The sequence below is a fragment of the Acomys russatus genome, chromosome 29 (genome assembly GCF_903995435.1).
Source record: "Acomys russatus chromosome 29, mAcoRus1.1, whole genome shotgun sequence".
NCBI classification, from domain to species: Eukaryota; Metazoa; Chordata; class Mammalia; order Rodentia; family Muridae; genus Acomys; species Acomys russatus.
The window spans coordinates 47,137,952-47,161,029 of NC_067165.1; the positions used below are offsets into that span (position 1 = coordinate 47,137,952).

The following is a 23,078-nucleotide window of genomic DNA, read 5'->3' on the forward strand; positions in this document are numbered from 1 at the left end:
GCCAAAGACACAAACTGCAAATCAGTCACAGTTTTATTAGGTTCTGGATTTAAACGACCCAGACTGAGCCCAGGGGAAGGCAGCAGCTCTGAAGCCTGGGTGCCACTAGCCATGGGCTGTCTAGCACCAGACCCACCCTACCAAGTAAGGACTGGGCCAGTTCTTGGCACAGATGTACGCATGGCAAGAGCAATGCCCAGGAAGCAGAGGCCCCTCCTGCCTTTAGTCTGGTCCCTGCAGGCCCTGTGCTGCTGGCATAGCCACCGGCTTATGGTGCCAGCACTCTGCTTTCTCTCTTCTCTGATGTAGGTTTGTAGACATGTCTCACCATGTACTGGGGTGCAGGAACGCAGTATGTATGCCTTCCTCTGCCAGCGCCCATGAGAAACAGACACCACCAGCATCCCACAGCTGGGCAGAGGCATTCAGGGCACTGCTGGTCTCTTACAGAGTCCAAAGAGGACAGGGACAGAGGGAGGAATAGTGCAGTCACAGAGACTGGCATCCCCGGGCAGGTGTACACGGTGTCCAGGTCTGGCTCAGCAGCTGAGGAGTCAAGGAAACACTGGCTTGCTGGCCTCAGCATCAGGTCTCTCTACTTTAAGCCACTGCATCTTCTGTTGGTGTTGCTGAACAGCATCCTGCACACGTGCATCCATCATGGCCTCCGTGAGGACGCCATCCTCAGAGGCATATGCCATAGCCTGGTAGGAAAGAGGGCACAGAAGGAGAGGTTGGCTGCTTACACAGAGAGGCCCAAGGCTCTCAATCTGGCCCCAGAGGCCTCCTCAGGCACTAGCACAGTGGGCGTGCCTGAGCTTAGTACTGGGTCCACAGGCCCAGTGCTGCTTCTGTTGAGTCTCTCAATGATTGACCCGAGCTGTTCCCCTCCACACACGTAGGCAACTCCCTCTGAGCAGGACACACGCAGAACCTCACAGGCCCTATGTGACTCTGGCTCCGTTTCCTAGCTCAGGCAACACCAGCTCACATAGCGAACGCCTCAGGTCAGGTTATGCCGCTGCATACTTTGCAGCCACCAGGCCCCCGCCCTCAGGGTGTGTGATACTAGCACAAGGGCCCTTTAATCAGAGCCAGTGGTACTCTCTGGATACCTGCCCTCCTCCCACTGTCTGACCATGGCCCTGCACTTCCTTATCCTCCCTGAGGATGGCACTCCAGGACCAGCCAGCAGGAGCTGAAGTGGTCAAGTTGTGCCATGTGGCACTATAAGGCGGCAGGGCCCACAGGGCTCACACTCCTGCTGGTTTTCTGCTGGAAGCAGATCATGTTCCAAAAGGCATCAGTGCAAGGTGTAGAAAACACTGAAGATGAGCAAAGGGATCCTCACAGACACTGCCCAGGAGGGAACCAGGCCCTGCCCTAAAGGGACAGACAGCATGCAGTCAGGTGACAGTTCTGCCAGGACACCATCACCTACGAGGAGGTGACCATAATGGGCATCTTCTGGGTAAGCAGGATACCAGGAACAATGTACCTACGGTCCACTACCCTGTACGGATTCACTGGGGAGGAAGATGACCCTAGAGCTAGACCACCAAATTTGAGAGGTGGCTGGAAGCCACAGATACCTCTCCCAGCTGGAGTTCACCCAAGGCCAAAAGCAAGGTAGGTGCCTGCACTGGAGCCCTGAATGGATGGACAGGGCGACAGCTCTAAGTGGCTACACCTTACAAAGGACCCAACAGGACAGCTCACCCAGTCAGCCTAGTAACTGAGGTCAGGAAAAGCACAGAAGGACAGACTCGTGGCTGGAGCCTGGGCTACAAGCAAGCCAAGGTGCATGCGTGCGTGCGTGTGTGTGTGTGTGTGTGTGTGTGTACGCACATGCGCGCGCGCGTGTGCAAACAATGCTATGAAACAGACCAACATTCACAGCCTGCCGAGACAAGAGCACGGATGGGCACCTCTGCTCTATCTTGCAGCTCTTCTGTAAATCCAAAACTATTCAAATGTTTTAAGTTTAAGTAGGTATGCCTACAGTCCCAGCTACTCATGAAACTGAGGCAAGACTGCTTGACTGTAAATGAAACTCAAGGCCAGGCTGAGCAACATAGTAAGACCCCAGCTCAAAAATGAGTAAAGAGTGTTCGGGAGTTAAAAGTATTTGCTGCTCTTCCAGAAGACCCAGGTTCAGTCCCTAGCACCAACACTGGGTGGCTCCCAACTGCCTGTAACTCCAGGGAAGCCAATGTACTCTTTTCTGTTTTGAGATAATATCTCTCTCTATAACTCTGGCTGGCTCAGAACTTGCTATGTAGACTAGGCTGGCTGTAAAGCCTTAGAGATTTGCCTGCTTCTGCCTCTGCTGGAACTAAAGGTGTGTCCCATCACTCCCCACCTCATGTCCTCTTGTAGCCTTAGAAGACACCAGGCATGCATGTAACGCACATAAAGATACTCAGGCACTCACACATACACACAAAAACAAGTATTACAACATTTCAAGAATTATTCTTGACCCTCCGTCAGCACCATCCAGCAGGCTGTGCACTATCACCCTCACCCTGACATCAAAGCCAGAGGCAGCCAGCATTGAACTTCCAGCCCAGAGTCCTGGTGCACACGGCTGCAAAGGCCTTGATCAGACCCTGATGTGTAAGCACTGAAAGCTACAGGCCAGCCCAGTTCGTGAAACCTGTCTCAAATAAGACAAAAAAAGCCTAAGGCCAGTCTGCTGGAACATGTCTGTAATCACCATACTGGGAGGCTGAGGCAGGAGAATTTAAGAGCATTCAAAGCCAGCCTGGGCTACAAAACGAGACAATATCTCAACAAAGCACTCTCTCAACTGTATACCATGAAACCACCTCAGTATCTGTCTTTTATGATACTGGGGATTAAGCCCAGGGCTGTGCATGCTAGGCAGACATGACCATCACCTGCCTCCCCACATCCCCACTGCACCCCTGGCAGTGGTTTCTTAAAATGACATTAAAGACAACAAAAAGAAAAAACAGATAAATCAGACTCCACAAAAAATGTAAAAGTTTGTACACAAGCCAGAGGCAGACAGTTCTCTATGAATTTGTGGCGGGCCTGGTCAAATAACAAATTTCAGGACAACAATCAAAAAAGAATATTACCAACAGAATAAAAAGACAATCTACCCAGTGGAAGAAACACTTGGTAAGAGGTTAATAGCTACACTATGTGAGGAGAGGAGCTCTTACAATTCAAGAACAAGAACTCCACAACTTCCAGGGTGAAGGAGCGGGCAGAGTTAGGAACACTGGATACTATTCCAAAGGACCCAGGGTCAAGTCACAACACCCACAATGGTGGACCACAACCTCATCTGTAATTCCAGTTCCAGGGGCTCTGACACCCTTTCCTGATTTCTGCAGGTTAACAGACTCTCACATGGTATGCAGAGCATGCGCGCGCGCGCACACACACACACACACACACACACACACACACACACACACACACACACATGACAACAGGTGGGGCTGGAGAGATGGCTCAGCTGTTAAGAGCGCTGGTAGCTCTTCCAAAGGTCCTTAGTTCACTTCCCAGCAACCACATGGTGGCTCACAACTATTTATACTGGGATCTGATGCCCTCTTCTGGCCTGAAGGTGTACATGCAAATAGAGCACTCATATACATAAAATAAATAAAGTCTTTTTTTTTTTTTTAAATAAAATCTTAAAAAAAAAAAGATAACAGGCATGGTGGCGCACGCCTTTAATCCCAGTGCTGGGGAAGCAGAAGCAAGTGGATCTCTGTGAGCTCAAGGCCGGCGTGTTCTAGTGTAAGGCAGCTTCACAGAGATGGCTAAGATAGTACACGCGATGTTTAAGTGGTTGGTCTGTGTGTGTCTGAGCACAGCAAATTCCTAGAAGGGAGGATGGCAAAGCAGGAACCTGTGTTAGCCTGAGATGCATGGAAGACAGAGGCTGCAGAGCCAGGAGGGCCTGTGTGATGTGCAGACGTCCCGTGGGCGACACGGTAAGTGCCAACACCACCATCCAGGTCTGTGGTACTGCTCAACTGGCAGCACCTGGGTAGCTCTGTCTCTCCTATGAACAGCCTAGGTGACCCTGCCTTAGTCACTCTGACCAACTTGCCTGCAGGATCCTCAGGAAGCACCTCAGCTCTCCCTCACTACTCTGACAATGCACTAAGCAGAGAGATGAGCTGTCTTGGTGGAGCTCAGTGTATCACCCATAACGTTTAACAGGCCAAAAGCCTGACATCCTCAAAGGGAGTAGATTTAGAGATCACCCTTCAGAGCAGTACGGAAAGGGTCCCTGGCCCTTGGAACTCATGCACCAAACCCAGCAAGACCCCGGCCTCTATTACCAGGAAAGTCCCCTTCAGGAGCTGACTGTGCTGGCCCTTGACCTTTGTACTTCAGCCTCCAGAACTGTAGGAAGACAACCCACCTGCACTGCGCTGACCTCCCTGTACTCCACCATCGTCATGGAAACAGACCCCAAGCAGGGACAACCAGAGTCCTTGGCTGGCCAGAGGAGGGTAATATCCTCAATGTGAGCTGTTTAGCAGCTGGGCTAGCTAGGCTAGACCAATAACATCCTTAGTGTACCTAGGCCACAAAGGCCAAACCCAAACAGGACCGGCCCATGCACACCCAGAGAAGCACTGCCAACGCAGTTGTCTGGTCACAGCTGGCACCCTCCATCCCATCACTATGGCTTCTCTTTACAACATCGGGGGCTAACAATCCTAAACTGCCCTGGCCCTGCTGTGGGAGTTCCCGGCTGCCGGGTGGTAGTGGTGCATGTCTTTAGGGTTAGGAACTCAGGAGGCAGAGGCAAGCAGATCTCTGTGAGTTTGAGGACAGCCTGGCCTATAAAGCCATGGCTGTTAGACAAAAACGAAACAAAACAAAAAGCCACTATGTGCCCTCGGTGCCTTGTAGTGGAAGTTTTGGTTTATGTTATGTAAACATGTTTTTGTTTTAATCCCAAGTGTAGGATACTGGGCTGCTTTAGTTTGCCCACAGCTGATAACTGCCTCATGTGGGGCGTGGTCTATGCCAGCTGGTAAGTCTTGTGCAGCTCAGAGAGGGCGTGACCTTTGCCAGCTGGAGTTAATAGAACTCTGAGGACTCCGGGGGAATATAAGTACAAGAGCCCAGGGAGAGGATGGGGCTTTGATGAAAAGGATGAAGGAGGCAGAGGCTGAGTGTTGGCCCTGCTGCACTTGCTGTCGCTGTTGCTGGACTGTTGGATACCCTGATTGGTATTTTCCCAAAGAACCCGGTGACCCTAAGCAGCCAGAACTAAGTCTAAAAAGGTCTATGTCCCCCTTCCCTTCCAATCTTCTTTCTCTCCTAACTGGGGTTGGGGGCATGCTAGAAGGAAGGTAGAGGTATTAAGGAACCCCAAATAAAAGAGTTTAAAAAGTAGGCAACACTCTTGCCTAGTCTCAGAAGGGCCATTCCTGCCCGTTGTTCAACTTGATCATGAACTTGTCCTAAAAAGTCAGATATCTAAGCACATCCATGCATGAAGCACACATCTGCTGATCTGGACTTGCCCAGAGACCCTCACACATATGCCCTAGTACCCTGACATTACCCCTAAGACCGACAGTGCTCCAGAACATGCTGTGCCAGTGACAGTATAACCCCATCCTCCCATGAGGGGGTCTTGGCAGAACCAAGGGCCACATGCCTATCCATGCTTAGATCATCCTTTGATGTTCCTTTGATGTCCCTGTGAGGGAGGAGACTGATGAATTCAGATCTTAGCTTACCTGCCATGCCACAGCGAGCTGAGCAATCTCCCGGCCTGACATTCCCTCTGTTAGCTGGGCCACCTCTGAGCATTTCTTTCCGTAGTCAAACTGGGCCACCTTCAAGCGTCTGAAGGAAGAGTTCCCAAGTGGGTCTGGGCTGCCATGGCTCTACACAAAGGGGTCTGGGGAGATGGGGGAGCCAGGCTGCCCAACATCACACTCTGTCACATGCCCCCACCTGGGCACCAGTGGTGGGCTTTTTTGCACAGGCCTAGTTGGATGAGGTGAACTCTGCCAGATACCCCAGCCTCCCCTCCGGGCTCAGGTTGGATGCAGGCAGGGTTGGCAGGTGGAGCTGTATTCTCCCAGCCTGCCTCCGCTCTCCTCACCGGGCCTAGCCTATACCTACATATCAGCACCCGAATAGCAGGAACAGTTAAGTACTCAGCCAGTGATGAAATGCTAACAGGGCCGGTAGATTTCCGGGTAAGGAAAAGGAGAGTTAAGTGAAGAGACCCACACTAACATCCAACAAAAGCCACAGAATACAAGAAACATGAATACAGGCTGCACGCCCTAACTGAGGCTGGGGTGGGGGCTGGGCGCATAGGAAATAGCAGACCAACAGTGAAAGGCAACAGGCAGGAGGGATTCAGGTCAGGACGTTGAGTCTGGATGCCACGGAGCCTGGGCCCCAGGAGACCACTGAAAGCAGAGCAGCCTCTGCTGGTGGGAGGCCCAGGAAGTATACCAGACATAGCAGTGAGGGGCCATGCTAGTACTGAGGCCTCCTCATCAGAGAAGCATCCAGTGGCTTCTCCCTATCCTGTCCGGGACAGGGCTGCCGAGCTGCTTCCAGGAGTGGAACTAGGGCGTGCAACTAGCCAGGAGAAAGCCATGTCCCTCAATCAACAGCTGTGGGTGGTAATTAGCAGCTTCCAAGCCTGGTACAAGAGGCTCAGAGTAAACTTAAGAGGGTGCCACATTCTCTTGATACCCAGGGCTCAGTGACCCCAGCACTTAAAATCAGTTTGTGAGAATGGGCTGTGGGGACAGGCTTGCTGCTATCCTCAGGTGAAAAGCAGTGACAGGAATGGCTGGAGGTCCCCATGACAGAACCACCTGTCAGGACACATGTACAGAATGTGACCCCACACATTCTGAACCCCAGGAAGATGAGCGCTGTGCGGCTGGACACTTACTGCTTCCCTTCCGTGGCCGGCTTCAGGACATACTTGTCAAAGTACATTCTCACCAGGCGCTCGCGCTCCTCCCGCCGTGGCAGGGCAAAGCAGACCATCTCGTCAATGCGATCATTGATGGCCCAGTCAAACTGCTCAGGCTGGTTACTGGCCAGGACCAGCATGAACCTGCAGCCACAAAGTGCATGCTGAGCGCTTGTCCAATCACAGGTCATCAGGGGCAGAGGGTCTTTAAGCCTCCTCAGGTAAACTGTATAGCAGGATGTAACTTGGCGGCACTCCTTCCTGAACCTTTTTTTTTTTTCCTTAGAGATGGGGTTTGAATCCAGAGAGTCAAGCATGCTAGGCAAATGTTCAATCACTGGATGTACCTCTAGCCCTTGGCAGCTTTTTAACTCAGGACACCCTAGGAAGACCCAGGCCCACCAGGCCCATTTGTACAATCACGATCAAGGTTGCCTAGTACCCTAAGGTTCTACTCTTGGCCTCAAAGCACCTTTTTCCAATGGCCCTAGGCCAGGCCATGGCACAGCATGTAAGGAGATATTTGTGATGAACAGGACGGCCAGGTACTTACTAGCAGGCTGGGTTCTCCCCTAGTGATAGGCGTCCAGGTACTTACTAGCGGGCTGGGTTCTCCCCTAGTGATAGGCGTCCAGGTACTTACTAGCGGGCTGGGTTCTCCCCTAGTGATAGGCGTCTAGGTACTTACTAGCGGGCTGGGTTCTCCCCTAGTGATAGGCGTCCAGGTACTTACTAGCGAGCTGGGTTCTACCCTGGTGATAGGCATCCAGGTACTTACTAGCGGGCTGGGTTCTCCCCTAGTGATAGGCGTCCAGGTACTTACTAGCGGGCTGGGTTCTCCCCTAGTGATAGGCGTCCAGGTACTTACTAGCGGGCTGGGTTCTACCCTGGTGATAGACGGCCAGGTACTTACTAACTAGCGGGCTGGGTTCTCCCCTAGTGATAGGCGTCCAGGTACTTACTAGCGGGCTGGGTTCTCCCCTAGTGATAGGCGCCCAGGTACTTACTAGCAGGCTGGGTTCTCCCCTGGTGATAGACAGCCAGGTACTTACTAACTAGCGGGCTGGGTTCTCCCCTAGTGATAGGCGCCCAGGTACTTACTAGCGGGCTGGGTTCTCCCCTAGTGATAGGCGCCCAGGTACTTACTAGCAGGCTGGGTTCTCCCCTGGTGATAGACGGCCAGGTACTTACTAACTAGCGGGCTGGGTTCTCCCCTGGTGATAGACGGCCAGGTACTTACTAACTAGCGGGCTGGGTTCTCCCCTAGTGATAGGCACCCAGGTACTTACTAGCAGGCTGGGTTCTCCCCTGGTGATAGACAGCCAGGTACTTACTAACTAGCGGGCTGGGTTCTCCCCTAGTGATAGGCGCCCAGGTACTTACTAGCAGGCTGGGTTCTCCCCTGGTGATAGACGGCCAGGTACTTACTTACTAGCGGGCTGGGTTCTCCCCTAGTGATAGGCACCCAGGTACTTACTAGCAGGCTGGGTTCTCCCCTGGTGATAGACAGCCAGGTACTTACTAACTAGCGGGCTGGGTTCTCCCCTAGTGATAGGCGCCCAGGTACTTACTAGCAGGCTGGGTTCTCCCCTGGTGATAGACAGCCAGGTACTTACTAACTAGCGGGCTGGGTTCTCCCCTAGTGATAGGCGCCCAGGTACTTACTAGCAGGCTGGGTTCTCCCCTGGTGATAGACGGCCAGGTACTTACTAACTAGCAGGCTGGGTTCTCCCCTAGTGATAGACAGCCAGGTACTTACTAGCGGGCTGAGTTCTACCCCAGTGATAGGCGGCCAGGTACTTACTAGCGGGCTGGGTTCTGCCCTGGTGATGAGCAAGCTAAGAACAGGTGAGGGATGTGGCAGAAAAAAACCTGTCTAACCACAGGCACTGACCCTGTCAGTGGCTTTTGGATAAAATCCTGGGAGATAGCTCAAACTGGGGTTAGGCCTAGATGCTACCCCAGTCCCAGTGTCCTAGATAAAGACCAAGACTCTATTCTTTCTACACGTGACACATATGGGATGTGCTCCCAGGAAGAGCAGACACTCTGGGCTCAGGCCCAGGTGGTGGTGACTCAAAAGCAGTGCTGGGCATCTTCAGGTCACAGGAAAGTCTCAGCTCAGCTCCACAAGGACAGCTGGGTGTCAGAGGCAGGAGATAAAGCTCAAACTGGGGGTGGCCGTGTGTCCAGGGTCTGACCCAGAACTTTCTCGTGTCTCATACTGCGTTTCTGAAATGGGCCTTCAAGAGGGCTCCCCAGGTAGGAACACGAAGGCAGTTTCCCAGGCACTGTGCCCTTGCCCCTCAGCAGATGGTACGTCAATTAATTCTCTCGTGAGGACCAGGAGTAACAATGCCAGGAAGTACTCTGCACAGGGCTGGGGCAGGACTCACTTACTTACTACTATGCTGTCCTGTCCTGTGGAGGAATGCGTTCAGAGTAGCCCTGAGGTCTTCACTTATCTTTTCCTACAGAAAGAAAGACTCGGCATCAGTCTCCAGGCCGAGGAGCAGTTTTGTACATGGCGGGAGGGAGAGGCAGGGTCACAAGCCTGAAGTGCAGCCAGGCCCTGGAGCCCTGCTGACTGGGATCACTGCAGGCAGTGTGGTTAGTGAGCGTGAATGCTTAGCATCTCCAAACCCTGCTTCAACCCCACTTCCAAGCTTAGACGGAAAAGAGACTGAGCAGCAGCCTTGGCTTGCACAGCACAAAGGCCTCCTTAGCCCTCTGTGCTCTAGGGCACAGCAACCTCTAGGCTGGTTCTCTGCTAGACTGCTTACAGCAGCAGCTCTGACCAACTCCCACGGATAGGGTTCTAGAGCACTCACAGTCGCTCGCTTCCGCAGGAAGGCATCTGCTTCATCCACAAAGAGCAGGAGGCTGTGAATCAGAGGGGGGTCAGGCAAGGAGATGCTTGAATACCACCAACCAACATCCAGAAGCTCCCAGAAGCAACAGAAGTACAGTGCAATATCCCTAGGAGAAGCTGCCTCACAGAGCACAGGCCTTGCTGTCAGGGATTCTTAACACGCTGACCCAGTTAAAACAGAACTCACAGCTCCAAGAACCCTAACTGCAGCTCTGATGGCAAATGCTGGGCTGAATGCTCCTTCTACCCACAGGTCACTCAAGCTTCCAGTCCATGTCAGAGTGAGGCCGGGGAAGAAGTGGCCCTCAAAGGAGAGGACAAAGCAAGGCATAGCAGCGATGTGCGGGACAACACAGCTGCTCATGCCATACTGCAAGGGCTGCTGGGACATTCTCACCAACGTCCAGAGGGCTCAACAGAGTCAAGGTGGCCTAGTCCACCCCCCCCCATTTGAGCTAGGCATTCGCTCCTGGCAGTAATTACACCTGACTGGCAGCACCCCTGAACTCGAAGCCTCATGTCTACCCTCAGGAAGACATTTTCTCCAGCGGACCTTCAGCATAAGCACCCGTCCCTAGCTGTCTCCAGAAGAGCCCATCCATGGACTCCCATGCAACTTGAAGGACAGGGCAGTAGGGAGACATCAGGGCCCTAGCTAGGTACCTGGTGGGCTACAACCTACGTATTATGTGGGGGACTGCAGGCTCACCCTCGTCGGCTGGTGCTCGCCCAGTCGAAGACCTTGTGCATGGCAGTCACGCCCTCCCGCCCCATGGGGGCCACGTCCCCGCCGGTCATGATGGCGTAGTCCATGCCCGAATGCAGTGCGAGTTTCTGGTTGGGAGTGGTGGGGAAACAGAGCAGACGTTATAACAACTGCCTAGCAGAGCCCAGTCCTACCTTCACAGTCAGGTATTTTTACCTTGGCAAACAGTGTCTTGCCAGTCCCTGGTGGCCCGTACATCAGAACATTCCTGTACAGGCTTTTGTTCCTCTTGGTGTTTCTTGTCGCAATGGCAATGTCGCGTACCCGTGCCTCCAGGCCAGGCTGCAGAGCAAGATGAGCTTTGGGGAGCCTGGCCTCCGGAGAGGAAGGACCCCAAAGCCACAAGCACAAAGGCCACACAAGCACAGCAGCTCAACTCCCTTCCCCGGGGCCCACAGGGCTTCCCAAAAAACCACAGTGGCCACAGCAACTCACACTAAGGATGACGCCCTCCAGAGCATCCTGCGGTCTGCTGAGCAGCCGCCTGCTGACCTGTGGGGGGCACATCACAGTTGGTAGGGCACAGAGGTACAGTCAAGCACAGAGTTCAAGATCCCAGTGTCAAACTGGAGAAACAGTGTCTGTCGTGGGACTGGGTGGCTTATCAGCTCTGTACTATATATTTTTATCTTCGCAAGCACTGATTATCTGAAGACCCAGCTGCAGCCATCACAGAGAACAGGCCTGTCCGAGAGAGCAGAGAGCAGCTCAGCCTACCCTAACCCACACCTTCTACACCAGGACAGACCCCGAGCTCGGACCATGAAGTGCTAAAGCATACCCAAGGGCAGCCATGCAATCAGGTAACACAGTCATGAGAAAACACCCATGCCGGCACCAAGGAGAAGGCAACCATGATTTGTGTAAAAGGGAGAGGACAGGACTTGCTTGTGATAGAGGAAGAAACCTGGCAAGGGTGTGGAACGGCTGAGTCTTACTGTGGCCATACCTGGATGGGATGCCTCAATGCCTCCAGCACTGAGATGCGGGAGGTCTCCCTCACCAGGGACGGCTTTCCCAAGCGGGCCTCAACATACCGACCAGCAACTGCAGTAGCATTCTTGGCAGAATAGAGTCCAACAGCTAGTAGTGTCAATCCAGCCACCTGGGACAGAAAAACAGCAGTCTACAATGCACCTCTGCCACACAGGTCATCCTGTGCCCCGGAAACAGCTAAGGTCTCAGGGTGGCCCGTGCTGGACCCTGGCTGGAGCCGCAGTCTCACTTGCATACTTCAGGCGACAGCGAAGGCACAGCATTAGCACTCTCACATCACACTGTTTTCCTACCACTGAAAAAGTTAAGCTTCATTCTGGGAAAACAATGCTAACCACAAACCATGAACACCTTTAAAAGCCACCCTCAGCACCCTGAGCAATAAAAAGCACTGTGCTTTCAGTGCTCCCCCTTAGCACATCACGTCTGCACGCAGCATGAACAGCCCGTGACACCCTGAAGAACTGCAGATGTCAGAGCCCATCTCCTGCTCTGCAGGCCACCTCCTGCCTCATGGAGTCGAGGAGTGGGCTGGACATCCACTACCAAAAATGCCAGATAGCCAGGCATGCTGGCAAACACTTTTAATCCCAGCACGGAAGAGGTAAAGGCAGATGGATTTTGGTGAGTCTGAGGACAGCCTGGTCTACATTGTAATTTCTAGGGCAGCCAGGGCTACATAGTCAGAGCTACATAATAGAGAGAGCCAGTCTAGAAAAGAAAAAGAAAAAAAGAAAAAAGCCAGATAAAAAGTTATCCCTACATTCCCCCAAGGACACCGGAAAGTGAGCTCTGGCCCCTTCCTCCATCTGGGCAAGGGTTAGAAGTTTGAGCCTCAAGGTGCACTGCCACTGCCACACCTAAGTGTGATTTGTCACTCAAAGATGTGTTGAGCACATGGTCTCATGAAATGCTGCAGGGTTTGTACAACCTTCAAAAGTCATGGCAACACTATGACTTCCAACACCAGATAAACCTTCTTGCTTTATTTATTTATATATATATAATTAATTTATTCATATTACATCTCCTTCTTGCTTTCTAAGTTAATCAGCTTTGGGTACCTTGTTAGAGCAACATAAAATGGATTAAGACAAGACTGAACTGTCTGACAACCTCCTAGCTCAAATACTCTATCATGTCTCACTATGGCTCATTCATTCGTTTATTTGTTTATTTCTCACTATGGTTTTGTTTTGCTTTGGTTTTTCGAGACAGGGTTTCTTTGTGTAGCCTTGGCTGACCTAGACTCACTTTGTAGACCAGGCTGGCCTCGAACTCACAGTGATCCGCCTGCCTCTGCCTCCCGAGTGCTAGGATTAAAGCGTGCGCCACCACGCCCGGCCCCTTCCTTACTGTGGTTCTTAAAGACAATTGTTGCAGCTCCTGTGCCTGGTCTGTGGTGCCCACTAGTGCTGAGTATATCTGCAAAATACCAGGTATCCCCAAAGCCAGCAGGGAACAGGACTAACCCTTACAGGGAAGACCCTGGAGGCTGTGCCCCAGAGCTGCCCACTAGGCTCACCCCTAGGAACACAGGGTAGTACATACCGTAGCTGTCACTTTGTCCCAGTCTGTAACAAAGGCACGGAATCCTTCACCAAACAAGGTGCCAGCTGTCCTGCATGGGGAAAAGCCACATGACTTTCTAGGTGAGACACATGGCTGGAGAAGGTCAAAGAAAAGAAACTAATCAAGGGGCTGGAGAGATGGCTCAGAGGTTAAGAGCACTGACTCCTCTTCCAGAGGTCTTGAGTTCAATTCCCAGCAACTACGTGGAGGCTCACAGCCATCTATAATGAGATCTGGTGCCCTCTTCTGGTGTGCAGGTGTACATGCAGATGGAACACTGTATTCAATAATAAATAAATCTTTAAAAAAAAAAGCAAGAAATTAAAGAAAGAAAGGAACTAATGAGGCCCTTTAAGGCTCTTTGGTCAGTCTTAAAAGACAAGTCTGCTGAGGTGGGGGTGCTAAAGAGCTGACTCAGGACTGTGGATGAAGAAGGCTTCCCCTGTAGTGACCAGTGACTCACCAGCTTGGCTGGACACAGGCACTAGGCTTTGGCTGTGTCCTTACCTGATAGACTCCAGGACAGTCTGGCGGTGTTCAGCAGCCCTGAGGCGAATCTGTTCCCGGATGATGTCAGCATTCTCTCGGTCAGCCTTGGCCCGGGCTCGGGCCTCAGCTTCCACACGCAGCATCTCGTTCTTATGTCGCAGCTCCATCTCTCGCTCCACAGTTGCTGCCGCAGGAGAAGGCGAGCACAGTGGTCTTGAGCCCATGCTGTGCCTGCCCTCGCCCACACTTCTGACATGTGCACACACACTTTAATGCTGCATGAGTCAGGGCCAGGACAGGGTCATAGTAAACAACCCTGACTGCAGAGCAAGCCCACCTAGCAGATCGAGGGCACTTAAATGGCCCGGACCACCTTTAGGAGGACATATTTTAAAAACAAACAAAAATCTGGGTAAGCAAAACAGAAGCCGACTTATACTGAAAATAGCAGAAAAGGCATAAGATGCAATAACATGTGCCTTTTTGTCAGCAATAAGAACTAAACACTGCTGGGCAGTGGTGGTGCATACTTTTAATCCCAGCACATGGGAGGCAGAGGCAGGCAGATCTCTGAGTTCCAGGCCAGCCTGGTGTACAAAGCAAGTTCCAGTACAGCCAAGGGTACACAGAGAAACCCTGACTCAAGGGGTTGGGGATTTAGCTCAGTGGTAGAGCGCTTGCCTAGCAAGCGCAAGGCCCTGGGTTTAGTCCTCAGCTCTGGGAAAAGAAAGAAAGAAACCCTGTCTCCAAAAAAAAAAAAAAAAAAAAAAAAGAGCGAAACACCAAGCAATGAACTGTCACTGCACAATGACACCAACAAATTGCCTCAAACCCTTCCTGACAGACTCCTGGAAACAAAATGTTCTTTGAACTGGGACACACATGTGTAAACTGACAGGTTGGCCCAATGATGAATGAAGTTCTACCACAGCAGCTACACAGACCACTCTCCTATCCAGATCAACTAGCCCCAGAACTCGCTATTCGAGGGCCTGGCTGCTGAGAGTGAGCTCTTCGGAACCGAGCCATCCAGAGGGGCCTGAGGTGACAGCACACGCTGCAGCAGTGGGTGCAGTCCTCGGCTGGGATCTCAGGGAGCCTCTGTGGTGGCTTCTCTGACTCTTCTTCTTTTTCTTCTTTTTTTTGTAGTCATTATTTTTTTATTTTTCAAGACAGGGTTTCTCTGTGTAGCCCTGGCTGTCCTGGACTCACTTTGTAGACCAGGCTGGCCTCAAACTCAGACTGACTCACCTGCCTCTGTCTCCCGAGTTGCGGGGGGTTATAGGAGTGCGCCACTGTGCTTGGCTTGTGGACGCATTTCTTAAGGTTAGGATGCCCACCAAAGCCACCCATCCTTTGGGGACCCCTACCTCGCCGCATGGCCTCCTGCTTCTGCACAGATTCCTCTTGTTTCCTTAAATTCTCTTCATTCAGAAGTTGCTGAGAAGTCACAGGAAAGGTAAAAGGCTTTTTAAAAAGCAGAAAGACAACCTAAACCAAGCAACAACTTGCAGCTGCTCTGAGTCAGGAATGCTTCTGCCCACCTGAGGAACCCCAATTTTCTTGGGGCTCTAGCTGGTACACTCCAATGCAGATGTAGAGCCAGGACATTCAGACATTAAGGGCCTGGCTTCAGAGCTGCCCCATCTGCTCGGGCAGAAGCAGCCTTTACAGCTGCTTCACCAGGGTTCGCCATGGTTCTTACAGAGTTCTGATCGTTGCCCACTGAGATTAAAGCTATGATGCCCTAGTGAGCATGCACCTGAGGCTGCTGAGCTCCCACAGCAGGGAGCCAGCAGGGATCGAAGGAGGCCTATCCAGGCTTTGCCCAGGGACATATAAGGACTCACCTAAGGACTGGGCTGTCCTCCAGCATTCACTGACCTTGCTGATTAGACAGGTGCCTATCTAGCAAGAACTCTCAACGGTAACTAAAAAACCCGCCTCTGCTGTGGAAGCATAAGAGGTTATGTGCATGGGCTGGTATGTGCTTGGACATGTCTACACACACATCTGATGTCCAGCATGTCTCTGCATTTAGGTGTGTGTCTTGGCACATCCAACGTGTCCACAGGCCCGTGAGTATGAACATGCCAGGGCCTACCAATGTCTGAAAAAATTAGTCCAGGATCAGCAACGCTTGTACTCTTGCCCAGGAACTCAGCTGCATAGTCTCCTGTTATGCCAAGGGCAGTGTATGTCTCTCAGAGAATGCCTTGCTTACCTGTTGCTTCAGCTGGTCCTCATAGCGTTGCCGAGCTAGCTTATCCTGGTACTGAGCCCTCTGGGGAAGAAGACAGAGGTAAAGACACACTCTGGCTGCAGAAGCCACTAGAAGGTAAAGAGAACATGATCTGGAGCTACCACCCAAGAATGGCTGCTGAGGTGAACTGCAGAGGAGCGCCCATAATCATGCAGGTGCAAATGGCTCTATGCCAAGCAGTCTGTGGGCCTTGGGGTTATTTTTACAACAGTGATCCAGGTCTCAGTACAACCACCACCTAGCAAACCCTCAGCCAGTCAGTAACCAACAGACCCCAGTGGCATCTCAATGCCCCGCCCCCACTGCTATTGCCCCAGGTCTCCTGTGCACTTACGGCCTGGTGTTGCCGTGTCTCTTCACTCAGGGTTTTCCTCCTCTCCTCGGCTTGAACTCGGATCTGCTCACTCTTCAGCTGCTCCACAGCAGCTTCGTACTCCTGCAGAACAGACCTGTGTAAGTCTCACACTCACACATCATTCCATGGTGCTGCAGACTACAAAACGGCAGCATCAAAGGCCATGCCAGCCGCTCTATGCAGCAGACTAGGGGAAGGCACAAGGCACTTCTGAAAAACAGCCTGCACAGAACCCATAAACCCCCAAGTGGGCTCACAGGCCTAGGCAGATGGACAAGACCAGGCCCAGACAGATCAGGATGTTACTCCCTTACCCTGAGCTCACGCTGCAACTGTGCTGCACAACAGACAAGGACTAAGGACGGCCTGAGCTATGCTCACTGAAAACTCTGGCATCAAGGGTAGTTCTTGTTTATTTCGTTGTTTGGTTTTTCAAAACAGGGTTTATTTGTGTAGGCTTGGCTGTCCTAGAATAACTTTGTAGACCAGGCTGGCCTCAAACTCACATCTATCTGCCCACCTCTGTCTCCCGAGTGCCGGGACTAAAGGCGTGTGCCACCACGCCTGGCTGTTCTTGTTTACTTTTTAAGGCAAGGTTTCTTCTGTGTAGCCCTGAACCTTTCTCTGTAGCCAGGCTGTCTGGGACCGTGGAGATCTACCTGCTCCTCCCCCCGAGTGCCGGGACTAAGGCTTGTGTGAACAAGCCCAGCTCCAAGCCCAGCTTGTACCCAAGTTCTTCTGAGTACAGAGAAACACAGTAAAAATCAGCCAAGGTGGCCTGTGCCTGTAATCCTAGCACTTCAGAGGCTGAGGCAGAGCCCAGGCAGTGGTGGCGCACGCCTGTAGTCCCAGCACTCGGGAGGCAGAGGCAGGCGGATCTTTAGGAGTTCCAGGCCAGACTGGTCTACAGGGAGAGTTCCAGGACAGCCAGGGCAACACAGAGGAACCCTGTATCCAAAAACAGAAACAAAAGAAAAGCCCTATGTCAAACCAACAAAAACAAACATAAAACAAAGAATTTCAAGAAAGATCCCCGGCCGTGAAGAGGTCCAGAGACTCCTCACCTACACTCTCCTCTCACGTCCCTTTACTCAGGGTCACAGCCATGTGCTCAGCCTCCTGCCCCTGTTCACAGAATGGAGACCACGTCCATAGTCTGCCCTGTGTACCGGTTCTCTCACACATCGTGGCACCAGCCCACAATTCACCTTGAGCTTAGACTGTTGTTCCAGCTGCAATGTCTGCTCCTGCATCTGTGCAAGACTCAGTGCGTCCTTGGCATGGCCTGCAGAGAAGAGGAACATAGGAGAGAGGGTATTAGCATGCTGCCAATGGACTATCTGCATGGCTAAAGATGGAAGCTCTCACTCATGCCAAGGGTCTTTCTGAGAAACCACAACACTCAATCTTTTTTTTTTTTTTTTTTTTTTTTTTTTTTTTGGTTTTTCGAGACAGGGTTTTCTCTGTGTAGCCTTGGCCATCCTGGACTCACTTTGTAGACCAGGCTGGCCTCGAACTCACAGCGATCCGCCTGCCTCTGCCTCCCGAGTGCTGGGATTAAAGGCGTGTGCCACCACTCCCGGCACAACACTCAATCTTGAAGCGTGTGTGTTGCCTTCTCAGCCTGCCTCACTCGCCTACCCGTCCCAGAACAAGAACCGCCCCTCTCAGAGCTGCTGCTCCATCTCCAGCAGACAGCCTGGTGAGTTTGGGTAATACAGCCTAGTCGCTACAGAGCTTGCCCAGCATGCGAACAGCCCCACACACAATCAGGCCTAGTATGCATGCCCATAACCCTAGGATTCTGAAGGTGGAAGCCAGAGATCAGGAGCTCAAAGCCATCCTCAGCTGCACAGTGAGCTTGGGGCTAGCCTGGTATACATGAGACGTTGGCAAGGGGGAGAGGAGAACGTGTGAGAGCGTAAGAGCTCAGGGTCCAGCGGACATCACAGTGCCAAGAGCTCCACCAGTAAGACAGCCACACGCTCATCAGTACGCGGCTGTGGAACAATAACATGTCAGCACCTTCCCACTGGAAAAGCAGAGCTTGAGCTGGACGGGGAGGCGCACACCTTTAGTCCCAGCACTCGGGAGGCAGAGGCAGGTGGATCCCTGAGTCTGAGGCCAGCCTTGTCTACAAAGTGAGTCCAGGACAGGCAAGGCTACACAGAGAAACCCTGTCTCAAAAAACAAGGAAAAGAAAGAAAGGAAGGGAGGAAGGAGAGGCAGAGCCCCTTCTGGTGTCTACATCTGTAACCATGAATGATGTAAAACATACAGGCACAAAAGGATGAGTGAGAATCAGACCCCAGACAATGCACCCTGGGTATAAATATCTTCTGTGTTTTGTGTGTCAGATGGCACTCATGTTTTCAATACTTATAGTGGGGAAACCTTTACTTCTAGTACACTCCAAAGAGGCCTAAGCATCAGGCCTCCAGATTTTTACATGATAATTTTCCATTACTGATACCTTATTGTAAAAATTCCTTACCACAGAAAACCGTGGGAAGAAGATCACCAAGAAGCCCTCACTTAATATGACAAGGTCCCTGGCTTGCTGTTTTAACCCCTACATTCTGATCCCATGGCTTTTCTTATGTCTCTGAAGTCTTCAGGTCAGTGGCAACTTCCTCATGTTACTGTCGAATGTAACAAGCATATCATTAACCCAAACCTTGTATCTGTTAGTGGCCCGAGCACCTGGAGGGGGCGTGGCCTCAGGCAGGAGGCAACACAGTTAGAACATTTCACAGGCTTAGATGAGCATGGCACATGGCTCAGCAGAACGTGCAATTCTGCATGAACTCCACCAATGGACAACAATGTCAGAGCTCAGGGAAAGTCTTTCCAAGCCAATCCCCTCCTAGACTCCTGGTCTTCAATGGCCTTAGGAGAGAGAGCAGGAAGGCACAGCCCTACACCAACTCAAACAATAAAGCTTTGAGCCCAAGTGTTGAGCAGACTATGGGGACCCTCTTGACACTGTGTCTGACAGGAAAGGGCTGGGGACAGCAATACCCCTTGGAGCCTCATGTCAGCACAGGAGAGGAACAGAGGTGTCACAGTCCAACAAGCTGCGCCAAATCCCAGCTCCACTGTTTAACCCTCATGTGGCTTTGGTAAGCTGAGCTAACGTCTCTGAGTCCACTTTCTTGTGAAAGACACAACAGGCTTAGTGCCCACCTGAGACTCCCCTACAAGAGATGGGTACAGTTGGGCATGTAGAACTCATAGAAGGCGCTGCTGGCCCAGAAAGAGAGCTCTGCTAAGACGTCGTAAAGGCCAAGGCACTGAATGTTCTGTGCACACGCTCCAAGGCTGCCAGTGCAGGGCCCTGGAGAGCCATTGCAAGCAAGCGTAGTCAGGATGCACCAAAGGGCTAGACCGGCTCCCCATAATCTGCAACAGCCTGTAGTAGTGGGACTAGCCAAGAGGTGTGTCTGACCACCATTTCCACGCCCACACACTGACCTGTCTCCTTCTGTCAACACTGGAGATCAGACCCTTCTCTCTCCTCCAGATCAACGCCCCTCGACTCTTTCCCCTAATTCTTGTGACTCCCACAGCTGCTAAACTGGAAGGCGTCCCACACTGGATTCACCTTCCTCCCGTCAAGCACCTTCCTACATATCAATGCCAACAGGACCCTGCTCCCTAAAGCTCCAGAGGACGTCAAGAGCAAGCGCCCTGCGTGCTACTCTGGAAGAACGAAGTCTCGCTGTAGCAGCCGTGTCCGACTCCACTGGATTGGACATGTGTTTTCCCTCCTCCCGTCTTGTCTATTTCTGTCCAGGGCAGCCCTTATATTTGGAGCTTCGATGTTCAAAAAACCCTCATTCATAACAGTCTCTCCAAATAGGGTCAGGAATTGCTGACAGAAGCCGGTTGAAATCGCAATCACACCCACATCTATCCCTTGCTCTTATTTGATAGAATTTTTGTTCGCTTCTTCTTTGGCCAAACAGAGAGCCGCTGCAGGAAAGGACCAGACACTTATGGGGGCTGCTGCCCTATGGGTCATGCTGGATCCACACACCAGCACAGAAGACACCCCTTCACCTTTATAGGAAGACTCTCTTCTACATTCAGGACCCATGGGATCCCAGGTGGGAAACTGGCATCACTGGTAAACTCTACCGCAGCTACACAGTTGAACTCACAATAGGCACAAGTCATATCCAGAGAAAATATGTCCCAATCACCCAGACTTACGACATAGAGAAGAAGGTGGAGAAAGTGATTAATCACTCCTCCAAGGTCACTGCCTGACATGCCCCCCTCCCGAACAATACAAAACTGTCATTTCAGTCTCTTATTCCAGACTCTGACCTAGGGCCTACAAGCTCCTTAACATCACTCAGCCTGGCTGCTTTTGCAGATTGCTGGCTGTGTGTCCCTCCTAGGACCAGCTCAGAACTGCCACTGACAGCTTTCCCCCGATCCTGTCAGATAATCTCACCTCGCCATCCATCAACTGCCCTAACTCCTATCACCTTCTTCGGCATGGCAAACTGCTTCAAGGCACCTGGGACATGTCCTGTAGGAACGTTAAATTCCCTAGACTGCAACAAAACCATAATCCTTGATACTTCATCTTAGCCCCAGTGCCCTACTGCTCACGACACCTTGATTCTTTGTGGTGCTCAGGATACCATCGTCTACCTGCTGGCACACTGGTGCTTCTCTCCCCCAATTCTGGGGTAACACATGCAGAGGAGCCCCGACCAATCCCAGCTGTGGACTCACTAGCCACATGATAAGAGAGTTCAGACTGCGCCCCTCCTGGCTGTTGCAGGAATCACTGTGGGTATCGGAACTGGGACAGCGGAAGGGACTGGCCACTTCGCTAGCCCTGTATTATCAGCTTTCTTCTCAGTTTGTACAGGACCTTCAGCAAGTGGCTCAGACAATATTAACTCTTCGGGGACAAATCAACTCTTTGGCTGCTGTGGTACTCCAGAATCGACGAGGACTAGACCTCCTTACAGCTGAAAAGGGTGGTCTCTGTCATTCTCCAAGAGGAATGCTGCTTTTCTGTCAACCAGTAGGGCCAAGAGAAAGATAAGACTCAGCGACTTCAGGCAGATCTCCAAAAGCGAAGGGAACAGCCCGCGGCTTCTAACCCCTGGCCTTCTAAGTGCCCTGTGGAAATGGACTTTACCCGTCCGAACCCCACCCCCCCCACTCATCTTTCCGATCTTGCTGTTCTTAACTTTATTAACTTCTCCACATTACTCCAACACCAGACTCAAAAGATCTCTAATCAACCCTTTAATCAGTTGCTTTTACAGGGTTATTAGCCCATGACCACAGAGCCAGGTCCTAACAATCAGACATGCACTGATGGTGAGGGTCAGCTGCACCCTGTGAGAGGCCCCTGATCGGCAGGAAGTAGCGTGATGAGCAAGGCTTCACCCATCCTGCCTCTCCTCACCATCACCCCTCTTCTGGCTCTTCATTTTTTACAACCAAAAGTGAAGAATGCTAGTAAACAGGCCACCCAAAGCCACCATGGAAACGTGTCACCGCCAGCCAGCAGGATCCAGGTCTCCTAAGCCATGCGTGCACTTTCTGCGAATGCAATAGGTTGACTTATAAAAGAGAATTCCTCCCATGCCCCCGTGGTGTGTCCCCAGAGACTCTGTATTCCCTTCCCTAATAAACCCTCTCACATGGATCTGCTGCGTGGCATTATTTCTATTTTGCATACAGCTCCACCGCATACGTCCTCGTACACAGCCTTCGATCCCAGCACTCAGGGGGCAATGGCAGGTGGACCTCTGTGATTTCTCTGCCAGCCTGGTCTGCATCAGTGCCGGCCAGGGCTATACAGTCCTTAAAACAGCAACAACCTAGGCGTGGTGGTGCACAGCTGTAATCCCAGCACTCGGGAGGCAGAGGCAGGCAGATCTCTGTGAGTTCGAGGCCAGCCTGGTCTACAAAGAGAGCCTAGGACAGCCAAGGCTACACAGAGAAACCCTGACCCCAAAGCCCAAAACTTGTATTAGATTTTGGCACAAACTGTCAACATCAAAGCAAAAAGGACACGTATGGGGAAAGTCCAGTCAGTGCTCACATCTGGCCTACAGAGGATCAACCGTGCCACCCTCCCCTCCTCACGGTCCACAGTGGAATGCTATTATCGGGCAATAAACACAAAAATCTACTTACTACCTTCTTGCTAACAGTCAAACGCTTTTCAAAACTGCTCCCCTTACTTAGGTGGGAGATTTACTATAAACCACCACAACGTTGGATCTCCTGATCTGGGCACGGTTTTTGGCCTGCACCACGTGGAGGCAGCAAGAGCCCAGAAGTGGCTAAGGCCGGCACTGCCGCACGCTACCCGCGCCTCTCCTGCGCGTTGACAGCCGCCAAGTGCCAGAGAGGAGCGGGACCCGGGTCTCCCAGACGCGGGCCGGCTACGGCCACAGGGATGCAGGGCCGTTCAGGTCGCCTGAAAGGTGGGGATGCAGACAGACAAGCGAGCACACCAGGAGGACCAACACTCGCAAAAGCAGCCGGTGCCTCCCGGGGCCCGCCAAGCCCGGCCCGCGCACTCACGCGAGTGCTCCAACTCGCGCGCCGCCTTGGCCGCACGCTCCAGGCCGGTCGGGTCGAAGTTGCTCCATTTGTCCTTGGGCGACTGCCGGTCGCCCGCTCCACGGTCGCCGCCGCCCTCCGCCCCAGGCTGCGCGGGCGGCAGGGGCAGCGGAGGCCCTGTGCCTTCGCCCTTGGGGCCCTTGATGCCGAAAAGCCAGGACATGATGCTCGGTGCGCGACGCCGCGCGCCCTCGGTGGCCG

General features: G+C 52.3%; 1 protein-coding gene and 2 long non-coding RNA genes across 5 annotated transcripts; 2 read left to right on the forward strand and 1 right to left on the reverse strand.

Annotated features, from left to right (window-relative positions):
- Positions 1 to 8: 8 nt before the first annotated feature.
- LOC127211216 (ATPase family AAA domain-containing protein 3) lies at positions 9 to 23,078 on the reverse strand. Of its 2 annotated transcripts, XM_051171040.1 has the most exons (16): positions 22,839 to 23,078; positions 17,480 to 17,556; positions 16,251 to 16,352; positions 15,878 to 15,937; positions 15,024 to 15,093; positions 13,672 to 13,837; positions 13,144 to 13,213; positions 11,546 to 11,701; positions 11,032 to 11,088; positions 10,753 to 10,878; positions 10,540 to 10,664; positions 9,790 to 9,841; positions 9,359 to 9,429; positions 6,988 to 7,102; positions 5,751 to 5,859; positions 9 to 704 (listed from the first exon to the last, which is right to left on the reverse strand). In XM_051171040.1, exons 1-15 carry the CDS (start codon positions 23,038 to 23,040, stop codon positions 5,836 to 5,838), a joined length of 1,473 nt encoding a protein of 490 aa, XP_051026997.1. In that variant the 5' UTR covers positions 23,041 to 23,078; the 3' UTR covers positions 9 to 704; positions 5,751 to 5,835. The 2 variants fall into 2 exon arrangements, with proteins under 2 accessions (XP_051026997.1, XP_051026996.1); XM_051171039.1 differs by lacking the exons at positions 9 to 704; positions 5,751 to 5,859 and having other exon boundaries at positions 6,923 to 7,102.
- On the forward strand, positions 7,725 to 8,897 carry LOC127211231 (uncharacterized). 2 transcript variants are annotated; one of them, XR_007833418.1, is made up of 3 exons: positions 7,725 to 7,818; positions 8,052 to 8,141; positions 8,755 to 8,897. It is a non-coding gene; the product is annotated as an uncharacterized LOC127211231 (long non-coding RNA). The 2 variants fall into 2 exon arrangements; XR_007833417.1 differs by lacking the exon at positions 7,725 to 7,818 and adding an exon at positions 7,861 to 7,957.
- Positions 8,280 to 8,721, forward strand: LOC127211232 (uncharacterized). The gene is made up of 3 exons (XR_007833419.1): positions 8,280 to 8,333; positions 8,567 to 8,615; positions 8,661 to 8,721. It is a non-coding gene; the product is annotated as an uncharacterized LOC127211232 (long non-coding RNA).